The sequence below is a fragment of the Tachypleus tridentatus genome, chromosome 2, assembly GCF_004210375.1.
Source record: "Tachypleus tridentatus isolate NWPU-2018 chromosome 2, ASM421037v1, whole genome shotgun sequence".
NCBI lineage: Eukaryota > Metazoa > Arthropoda > Merostomata > Xiphosura > Limulidae > Tachypleus > Tachypleus tridentatus.
In genome coordinates, this window is record NC_134826.1 from 131,225,736 (window position 1) to 131,237,798 (window position 12,063).

Sequence of the window (12,063 nt, forward strand, 5' to 3'; positions counted from 1 at the left end):
AAGTGCTGAAACAGTTTCTTAATGATGCAAGTTATGTCTTCGTATACAGTTGTTTTACATTATTAGCATTCTTTTTGCACATCTAATTATTTTGTACATATTTAATTTCTAGTCTAAGCAATTATGCTGAACAAAACCATGAAATTCCAGAATCAGTTGTGTGGAATTATCTTGTTGATTTGCTGCTTGTAAGTAATAAATATATTTATTTTTAAATTATTTCTCTATGTATAGAACAACTCAAAGTTTTTGTTGTTTTTTATATATATATAACTGCATAGGCATCTGTACTATTACTGACATTTTCCTGAACTTTACACTGAATCGGAAATTGCAAAATAAATGTGATTTTATAACTAGTAAGAGTTAAATCCTGATATGTTGCATACCTCCATTCACACCATAGCTTTTCTTTATCTTCCACTTCCCTCTAATGCATTGATTTTTTTGCTTGATGTACTAACCTTTGTGTCTCACAAGTTTGAGCTGCATGAATGAAGCATGCAACAACCATTCACCAGTAGGAGCATGACACTCTCCTAAATCAACTAACTTCTTTACTACTTTACATGAACCTCGCTTTCTTGACTGGCACAGTTTTCAGAAAAAAAATGTTCCTTTTTCTTCTATTTCATATTTTAATCTTTGTTATTTTTGTGAATAACTTGTTTTACAGTTTCTTGTTTTTGAGTGTGTTACTGCTTTTCATGACTATTTTTTCACAATTTATTGATGATTCTGAATTCTTGGTTTACCATTATCACAATCTTGGCTTTTGAAGTTAATGCTAATGCACTTGTTATCCAGGTTTTGAGTTGACATTGTGTGTCAGGTATGTGCGTGAATGTGGAGTACTCCTTGTATACTGGCTGTATCCTTCTCTGATAGATATTGTCTCCCTCATGTAATGATTTCCTATACACAGTCTCAACTTTACCTTGAGTAAGTGTTATCTTTCTGTTATGTTTCTTTCAAGAGTCCATTTTTCTCTTCAGAAATTGGATCCCACACAGTGACAAGTATTATCTGGTCAGGTATTTGTTTTCTCTAAACCTGCACCAAATGCCTTAACTGTTGTAATGCATGCTGTTGAAATGGTGTGTTACATAAGAACACTAGCAGCTTATCTAATGATATAAATATATCTTTAACTTCATTTCGTAATATATCACATTCTGATATGTCTATAGCAGACCATTGGTCATGAACAGTCGTGAGTAAAGCAGAAGGGATTCATGCTCATTCCTGCCACTCGATCAGTTGAATAAACTGGGAGTCGCTTGCTTTTCTAAGTATGATTTTGTGATTGCCCATTGCACTTTCCCTGGTGTAATGTTCCTCTGGACTCCCAAACACCTTTTCCCTCCCTTTCTTCAGTGTGGTTTTGGAGTCTGTGTCACTTTCCAGTTCCTAGCCACTGAGGTGATGGACCATGTAAACTTTCTTGTGAGTGTAGAGACCACATAATAATATTCCATATCACTCTACTCATTTAAGAAGTAGGCAGAGCTGGGACCACTCCTTCCTACTACTCCACAGATGTTTCTTTCCAGATGTGCTGTTGTTGGTGGGAGTTGGACCAGCCAACATTGGATCATCCTTATAATACTGGGTTAAACTATATAGTGCACTGTTTATACAATTAAGACCAATTTATGCACCCCTTCACGTTAATTCTGATTTAAAGTTATTTTTACTGTTACTACGGTTTAGCTCGGGGAACTTCGTTTTTCTCGTAATGCTATTTGCAGGACATGTAATGCCTTGTTCCTATAGATGAGCAGGCATTCTACATCCTTCTCATAATGACAGATGTATGATGTTTATTCTGTGCTCTTACAGTTGGCTTGGCTTTGTTATTTTGCTGCTTGTGGTACATGATAGAGAAGGATCATGCACTTGTTCCTACATTTGAGGTGAGGCTTCAACAGAGCCCCTTAAGTCCACATTTGGATTGTTGTACTTTCTGTTTTCTATTGATTTGGAAGTTTGCCCAGTGAATGCTGTTTACTTACTGCCTCACTGTAATTCTGGTCACTTGCAGTATAGCATTCTATATACTTGTGTGAAGGGTGCTGTATATATTCATTGTGGTATGCTTATCCTGGCCACCATACACTGTTTATAATGATTTCAGTCATGTGTGAAGTCCTCTGCCTTGTAATACTGAGGATGTGGAACTTGTCTGTACAGTAAGGTTCAAGTAGATTCTTAGCAATGTCTAGATGAATGTCTTCACTTTTCTGATTTCAAGAACTGGCTGTTGGCTTTCTGTTTCTCTTTGTGTGTTTGGAATTACCTCTCAGTGCCCAGTTTATTTTTATATTACTTGTAGCTCGTATATAACCTGATTCACTTTGTTTCCAGTCACTTTTATATAGTTGAAGCTGGAGTGAAACTCGCGTTGACTTTCTTTCATACCTGATTTTTTTTTCGGGTTTTTCTTTTACTCACTCTCAGCCTTGATGCCATATATTTTGTGACATTACATTTCTTCAAGGGTGAAGAGCATACTTGTTTCAGAAGTGGTGTAGCCCTCCACATGTGTGCTGCCATTCAAGTACAGAGCACACCTGATTTATTTTGTATGAATGCTTTCAGTAAAGGTCTCTTGTTTTGTCTTATGCTGGTCCTTCCAACTTCCCAATGAGTTGAGTGGAGATATATACATATATTGTATTGGAACTTTATTTCAAGCATTGAAAAACAAAAAGTTTCAGTAGATATGTACCTCCTCTCCTGCAGTTCCCACCTTTCCTCCCCACTTCCAGTGTTCTTCTACTTCTTGTGTGCTCCCTTCTAGTACAACGTTATGTCTCCAGATATACAATGCTAAAATCAGGGGTTCGATTCCCCTCGGTGGGCTCAGCAGATAGCCTGATGTGGCTTTGTTCTAAGAAAACACCTCTACTTCTTGTGGGTTTCATCTCAAAATTGAAGTTCATATAAAGTAGTAAAGGAGCCAGTTGCACTAGGAGAGTGTGTCATGTTCCTGTTGGTGTTGGGCTGTCTCATGCTTTGTGCATGCTAAATGAACAGCTCAGGCTTGTGAGATGTTAAGGTTAGTATATCAAGCAAGGGTAGTGGAAATCAAGAAAAGCTATAATATGAGAGGAGGTAAGTATCTAATGGAAACCTATTATGAGTGTAAGAAAATGTATAGAATCTAACAAGAATATTAAAGTTGTAATAAGCTGGGGAAAAAAGCAAGTTCAATATTTGCAGTTTCTTTAGTTATCATTTATAAAGACATCAATCCTTTTTCTGTGGGCATATTTTTCTATATATTTTAGAAGGTTTCAGTGGGTTACATCCAACATATAATTAAACTACTTTATGATCTATGAATAACATTAGCATGAAAATGTAACTAATAATCCAATTTTAATGTTTATAATAAGTTTTTACATTCTTAAATTTGTAAGGTAATATTAACAAAAACATCCTGAATTTTCACCAGTATGAGAATTGGTATTTGCTCTCCAGGTATCCCCTCTTCTGTAATTTATTTACCACCTCCATGAGAAGTATGAAAGCTAACTTCAACTTCAAATACACATTATAACATTTTCATTGCTCATGCAAATAATTATTTTTATAGTGTTTAATCTTGTTTGGTTACAACTCCATGAATTAGAAAATCAGACCCTTCTTAATATCCCTACCTGTCACATCCTGTCTCGGAAATTGCAGATTGTTCCCTCTGGCATCTAATACTATATGATATATAACCAATAGAAAGCTGAGGTTTTAATCTATCAAATGATGTGTTTAGTTGATTTCTGTACAGAGAATTTGTTTTGTGTTACACTGATCCCTCCACTTTCTAAATGTGGGATTCTAGCCATGATTTGAGTGGAGATATATGCATATTGTATCAGAAGTTTTGCTCCCAGTTCATACTTTATTTATGTAGGAAACTTGCCATTGTGCTTAGCTGAATCTTTATTGTAGCTCTTCTTATGTAGTTGCATCCTGTTTTTCTCCTGTTAGTTTCACATCCAATGTCAATGGTACCTTGCACAAAAGCAAGCTACAAATATTTGTACCATGAAATAATGTACATTTTATTTAACCTGTTCAGTGCCGTAGACGAGATAACTCACCTAAGCCGATCGGTAGCACAGTGCCACTGACGAGTTAATTCATCCTCAATACTACCTAACTTCAACACTAATGTCAGCACTGTACATACATTTGACCTACTTACAAATTGTTTCACTTTTATCTAAATTGGCATCACAAAAAAAGTTACAAAATGAAGAAGCATTAGAGTTGTATTTTGAACTTAGTTTGAGTTGCTGTAGCAGCTGAAATACTCGGCAGTCAACAGCTTAAAGGACATTATCTGTTTTCTTGTATATTGTTATTCTGTGTTCTTTGGTGCATTATTTAATTAAGTAAACAATTTAGCAAATAGTACTATTAATATAGAAAAAAGTTTTAAATTTCATCGAAAATCAACAGCAAAAAAGTGGAGGTATGTACTTTTTTGTTATTTTCATTTGTATTCTTTATTTATTATTATAGAAGTAAGTAAAATGTAAAATTAGAAGCTTTAGGTAAGATTAGGTAAAATAAAGAATAATAAATTTTCATAGGGTATGCTTGCAGGGAGTTCTTGAGAAGCTTGTGTGTTATGCAATTCTGTAGAGCAAGGAAATTCACATGTTCACCAAATTATTTACAAATTTTATAACTGGGAGATTAGTCACAAAGTTCAAATGACAATAAAATTTAAATGTATACAGGTGTATAATATTACAAGCCTGAAGCCATTTAGGGAAAGCAAATTTAGTTTTATGTTACAATTTGAGGTCATTTTAGAAAGGAAAAAGGGAAATTTACATTTATTTAGATTTATTTTGGTTATGAGGTCAGTCAAATTGGCCAACCTCATACAGACTTAGGGAAGAGAAAATCCAGGCAAGATATAAAGTGTTACTAAATAAAACTACATGAAATATATTTATGAGGTTTATAGAGATTACTTCGAAGCCTGTAATGAGAGAGTTAAATGTATTACATCTGTATGAGAATAGATTAAGACAAACATTCACTTCAGTTTAAAAGTTGGTAACTCTGAATATTTCTTTTATATAGTGAATGTTCTTTTTGACTTACTATTGTAAGAGGAAAGTAAGTGGATAATGTTAAAATAATATATAGGTATGATGTATGACTTTTGTTTCTAGGCTGTTAAGCACTTGCATGATCACAACCTTATCCATTTGGACATCAAGCCAGCCAACATCTTCATTTCAAAAGATGGTGTTTGTAAACTTGGAGATTTTGGATTAGTTCTTGACTTAAATAAGGTCAGTCAGTTTTTATTGTCATTGCATAGCATTTCTACTGGTAAATATTCTATTTTGACAGAGTATTTATTTTGTAAATAGCTATTCTTGTAAAAAGTTGCTGTTTTTTGTGTTTTTTTTGTAGTTTTGTAATGATCAATTATTTGACCCTATTAATTACTAAAGCATGAGTGTTATCCACCCCATCTATTGTTTGTAGGATTCACTGGTATTCTTAACATATAAAGTTTTTTGTTTTAGACATAAATAACGCAGATTTACTATTTCAAATTCCACTCTTAGTAATGAAAGAAATATTGACAAATCATAAACAACTTGTAATTTTTTTTAAGAATGAATGCATCTAAATGTACATATATTACTTAAAATAAACTTTCAGCTATTAAAATTGTAGTATATTTACATAACTCTTAATGAGTTACAAACTCTCTTTGTTAACCTGAAGATTACCTAAGAAGGTTGAAGCATTGTTCTATGCTTTATTTTAATTAAAAGTTTTAATACCCATACCAACTGTATTTAGAACACCATTTAAAATGTATTATAGGGAATTTTCAACAATAACACTTCAATAAAAGTAACATTTCATTAAAAGTTAAAATATTAATGTGCAAATAGTTTTAGAAAAGAACAAAATTATATTAATTTTTGGTTTTAGAAGACACATTAATATTTAATTTTAATACACTCTCTTATAATTTATTTTTATTATCATACAGTTACTGATTTGGTTTCATTACGTGATCATTAGAAGATCTTACTCAGAATAAATGCTAGTGGGAGGATCAGATTACTCCCTATATTATTAAAGTTCTCATAACTTATTGGGCCTGAAGTGGATAGTGCTTCCTAATTTCCACATAACTTTACTCTTCCAAAAGGAACATCCAGTTGGAAAAAGATCAGCTGATCTATCTCTGTCTAATATTTTACTTGAGTCTGGTAAACATGACACTTGAATTTTAATTTTATCTAAAAATTGTGATGTAATGTCTGTTTTTCCATCAGGATCATTTTAAGTCTTGTTTATACTTCATTGTATTTATGTAATATATTAAATTACTCTCTCAAGTCAGAAAACTTGTATTTATATGTCTTTTTTGGTTAATTTATAGCTATTTCAACTCTAATATGTACACAGTGCAAAGAGGTTACTTAAGAAACATGATGCTTTGTATTATAAATTGAAAAAAAAATTTCTGTAATAGTTTGTCTACATGGTATTTATAATACATTGTAATTCATTTTTAATATAAATAGTTTATTTATCTCCATGAGTAGGGAGACATATCCGAAGCCATAGAAGGAGATCCCATGTATCTTGCTCCAGAATTATTGGAAGGAAAATTTACAAAGGCTGCAGATATTTTTAGGTACTTTTATGTTGATTAAACATACATGATATTGTATACATGCGTACATAACTCTTTACACATAGATTTCAAAGGCATGTTATTTTGTTTATTGATCTGCATTCAAAATTTTATTGAACTGCTACTTTATGAATTTATGTCAATAAGTTTGGTATAAAGCTGTAGATTATAATTCAAGTTTTAGTATTTTACATTATTTGATTTCTTAAAAGAAAAGCATTAAAAATAATCACATCTGAACATTGACTTTTGTGTGTTGTATTATGTTGAATGCAACACTTGTGCAGATTAGATGTTTGTGATGTTCAAATACAAAATCAATAGTTTTGTATGAATTAGGAGCTCAAACAGACTAACAAGCTTACATATAAAACAAGAACCTATCTCTTATTGAGATATTGATCTTTCACTGAATCAAACACAGTGCTAAGCTCACTTCTTTCAGTTTTAGGAAATGCTCCCTTCTTTATACTTCTGTTGGTGTAGTTGATGACCAATTGAAAGCTTGGAATTTTCCCTTAGTAGTTTTCTCAATCATTTTCAAGTATTAGTGTTATCTCATTCTTTCAATGCAAATCTTCATGCTGGTAAGGTGAGTTTTTAGTCTGCTCAAAATTTCATTTTTTGGACCCAAGTACAGCTTAATTACTAAATTTGATAAATTATTGTGGAATTCTGTGGTATTCATATAGAAATCTATAATTTTATAAATTATTTCAAATATATGTATATATATGAAACCTAAAGAGAAAATTCATTTGACATCCTTCACTTGCAAAGTTTAAATTTAAGGCTTGGTAACCGCAGACAAGTAGCGAACAGATACAAAGGCCATAATTAGAAGATATAATTGTTTGTTTTACTTCTTAATTTACTGTTCTGTGTTTTAAGAAAAATACGTATAAGTATTTATTTGTAAATTGTACATATATAATGTATATTATTTAAAATCTGATTATATTTTATAAAATGCTACTTCAATAAAACAGCCATGACAGGTCGCTTTGTAAAGACTAAAAGACAGTCTTATATTGTTGAATGTGATAACATAAGTAAATATGAGCTATGTCATTGTAACTTTTGTATTGTTAGTTAGGCATGGCTGAAGGGTCAATGTAAACAATAAAAAAATATATATAAATTGATAATATGTATAGTTATGACATTTAAGCTGTTTGTACTTTTGTCTTATAATTTGCAGTCTTCCTACAATGAAAAGAGCATAAAATATACTTGTTTCCTAGTTTTTTATGATGGTTATGAGATGAGTCAAATCAACCAAACCTATACAGAGACTTGTTAAGGAAAATAACAGATTATAGTTTTTTTCTTAAGAAATGTTTGAAAATTGTCTGGAATTTATAAAGGTTTTGCATGTAAAATTTGAAGAGTTTTTGATACATAAAAGTATTTTTAATCTTAAAATGAAAATTGCTTTGCATGTCAGATAGGCAGGAGAAAACTTTAACAAACCTTAAGACTTTAATAAAAACACAACTGATATTTTGTGTATCATTGTAGTGATTACTGATAATCTGTGAAATTTTGTGAACATATTCTTATTAATTAAAAAAATTTTAGTGTGAAAACCATAACAAGCACAAAATGGTTATAAGGTCAGTTCCAGGGACTGATCCCATACTGAGAGAGTTAATGTCGAGTAGAGTATTCCTAAATCACTTGTATTTACAGTGAATTCTTCTTCAATTGAATTTCACTAATTTTTTTCTGTTACAAGTGCTAATAATGTGAAGCCTGTAGCTCATTTTACTTTACTAATCAAAGATCTTTTGTTGCTGTTGCCTGTGGTACTCTGTATTTCCATCCATTGTTAATTGTAGATTATTTGAATACTCTCCATAGCCTTTTAGATGACATATAGGTTTTATTTTTCTTTCCCTAATCCCCCCCTTTCATTTCTTTTATGTTGATCTAGAAGTAATGGTAAAAAATTATATTAAGTACAAAAAGGGGTTTTGATGTTTTTGAAACAGCTATTTTAAATGTACATGTTTTTATCACATATTATTTGCCCCTCACCAACTATGGAAAGTACATCACATATGTTTGATGTCTAACTATATGCTGAAAAGAAAGGCATTACGGGTTTCTTTTTGGGCCAGTAATACTGCTATGGAGCATTATTCAAAAATAGCATATACTCATTTTATAAGAAAGGTAATATACTGCACTGCTGTAATTGCAAATCATTATTTTATATTACTTATTCATAATTTGTTTCATAAAAGGTTTGATGGCTCAGCATTTCATATTCTGTACATCTAAAAATCACTGTTTGTGAATTAAGCTTTGTTTATGATTGAAATTAATAATGGCCTTACATAAGTACACTAACAGTCAATGAAAATGTGTATTTTTTTTATTTTATTTTCAGTCAAATAGTATTAATTCAGAAGCATGTATTACATTTATGTGTATGTGGTCAGTGGATAAAGCAGACATTCTGAACAGATGATTACCATATTGTCCCAGAGCTAACTTTATTGTAATGAGCACCCAAGTGTACCAAATCAATAATGGGTGTTTCCATCCTGCAGCAAAGCATACCATGGTCCTATGTCTCATACTGGCTACCAGACTTTTGATCCTGTGTTGGAGAATCCCCTACCACTGCAATTTTTGAATCAATGGTCTGGGGTAACTTCTGTTGATGTTGTGGCTTAAGTCAAACCATATATGTTTAGTGAGGTTGAGGTTTGGTAAGTGTGGTGGCCAATGCATTGCATCAGTGTATTTTGCCTGGAAGTAGTCTGTGGTGACACATACATAGTGCTGATGAGTATTGTTCTGGTTCAAAACAGTTATGCTAGGGTGGTCTCTTGGGAATAGAACCACGTGGGACCTTTAGATGTTGTTGACATGGCTTTGTGTGTTTAAGTTGCCATTAATGACTATCAGAGGTGTTCTATAATAGTGTACTGTGACATCTGTCTGTTTGATGTAGCAGTAAGCATAACGTTGACACATCTTCTCCAGATGTAGACATCTATCAGTCCTGTCAGTACAAAAACATGATTCATCTCTGAAGAGAACGGTGTTCCAGTCTCTTTGCATCCATCTCTCATGCTGTTTACACCACTTCAGGCTGGTTTGGCAGTGTATTTAATAAGGTTTGAGCTCCTGACAGGTCTACATGCATCAAGCCCCTCATGTGACATAGGTGATGACATACAGTCAAATTGCTTATACAGTGGTCAAGTAGTTCTGGCGTATCACATGCAGTCTGACTAACAGTCCAAATTCGGTGCTGGACTAACCTCATAATGGTTGACTGGTTGAGTCTCATTCTCCAAGAAATATCTTGTTGGCTTGCACCTCCTTCCAGCATACTGATAGCATGTTCATTACAGCTTAAAAGTGGCATGGTTTTCTGTAGTCACTGTGTGAAATGGTATTTAGGTTATACAATATATGGCCCTCATTTTCCACCCCTATATGCAGTCCACATGACAATGCCCAATAACAGACCATAAAAAAAGGATGATTTGAAATATGGTTACTAGGATTCAGTGAATCATGTTAAAAGTGTAAAGGGGTAATCATGTCACATTGAATGGGCTTCAAGAGTTCACATGGGGAAAGGAAAGTTGATATTTTCAATAATCAAGAAAATTATTTAAAACAAAATGTTATGGATTTTCATTGACTGTCAGTGTAAAATATAATTTAATAGTGTGCATGTCATTAAAGTTTTTTAAGTTGTTTTCCTAAGTTCTTCCCCAAAATTAACTTTTTAAAATTCCTCTCTGTCAAAGTCTTTAAATAAGTCATGATTTTTAATTGAAAGCCAGGTCTGACAGTCTTGGCTACATATTTGGAAAAAAACAGCATCACCTTGTATATTATAAAAATTTTGTATCTTTGTATGTGGTTTCATAATATTAAAATTCCAAAACTTTTACTTGTAAATATATTTTGATTTAATATTTTTTTTAATATAGGCTTTTTTTTCTTTTGTTTAAAACACTACTAAAGTTTCACAAAAAGTGTGTTTCTAGTTTAGGAATAACAATCTTAGAATTGGCATCGGACCTTGATCTGCCTCGTGGAGGAGATGGATGGCACCAGTTACGAGAAGGAAGGATACCTTTGGAATTTCTCACTGGTAACTTATTCATTTGAACTAGCTGCAATGGAAAATGTAGTTTCATTTGTATTCTAAACATTCAATGAATATTCAAGAATTTAATGAGGAAAAGCTTCTCAGTTGTAAAACTTAGTTTCCTTCATACATTTGTAAAACTGTTGACTTGGCAGACAAAGTTTAGATAGGAGCAAAACAGAAGGAAATAAAACTGCCTAACTTGCTTGGATAGTTTTAGCAACATACTTTATTAATAGTGTCTTACAAAACTATTCACCTCTACCAGAATAATGCATTTTGAGGAAATGCAAATAATCTAAACAATGTTTTTAATGAACTTTTTATTCAAAACTCTGACAATCAAACTTAACAATGTTATGTTTCTAATAAAATATATACATTGAAATCTGCTGGTTGCATAAGAATTCAGCATACTAAGTTACTACTTAATGGAAGCATCTTTAACAGCAGTTACTACTTTGTCATTTTTGGATAGGTCTCTACCAGCTTTGCACAATGTAATGGTGTGATATTTAGCTATTCTTCCTAGCAAGATTGTTGCAGTTCTGACAAATTCATTGGGGATCATTCACAGACTGCAATCTTTTAAGTCTTGCATAAATTCTCCATTGGATTTAACTCAGGATTATGACTGGGCCACTCCAAAACATTCACTTCTTTTGAAACCACTTTAGTGAGGCTTTGATCTTTTGCAAATCTTTCCAAGTCACTGTTTGCTTAACAATGGCATCCCTAAGCAGTTTCCTTTTTGACTGGCTGCTTATTTTGGAAGGGTGGCCTGATTTGGGTAATACCTTAATGATAGACTTAACCTTTCTCAAAGGGATAAATCAGTGACTTTGAAACTTTCTTGTAGCCTTCTCTTGATATGTGTTTCTCTGTCACTTTATACCTGACTTGTCTAGAAAGCTCCTTGGTCTTCATTATTTGTTTGTCATATCATTATGTGAACTATGATATGAACAGATGCATTTACTCTCAAATAAAGTTGAACCACTTTGATTACACATTATACACTTTCAGATTAATCTTTTGCACCTGAATTGCTTTAGAGTTGAATATATATGCAACAGAGAACGTTCTAATTTTCATTAAGATTCTAACTTTCATAATATTATCATCTCTTTAGGTTTCTAAATTTTGAGTAAATTGTATAGATCCTAAATATAAAGTATCATTTGAAAGTTTCAAGACTACAAGATCAAATGGCAACACAATGTAGAAGTTTTACAAGGGTGTAAATACT

General features: G+C 32.3%; 1 protein-coding gene across 3 annotated transcripts in view; it reads left to right on the top strand.

Annotated features, from left to right (window-relative positions):
* Nucleotides 1–12,063, top strand: part of Myt1 (protein kinase, membrane associated tyrosine/threonine 1) — a 44,185-nt gene that overhangs the window by 14,025 nt on the left and 18,097 nt on the right. For all 3 annotated transcript variants that reach the window (XM_076491008.1, XM_076491010.1, XM_076491009.1), the window contains exons 7-10: nucleotides 113–188; nucleotides 5,196–5,318; nucleotides 6,600–6,691; nucleotides 10,711–10,817. In XM_076491008.1, coding sequence (XP_076347123.1) covers nucleotides 113–188; nucleotides 5,196–5,318; nucleotides 6,600–6,691; nucleotides 10,711–10,817 — 398 coding nt within the window. The remainder of the gene's footprint in view (nucleotides 1–112; nucleotides 189–5,195; nucleotides 5,319–6,599; nucleotides 6,692–10,710; nucleotides 10,818–12,063) is intronic.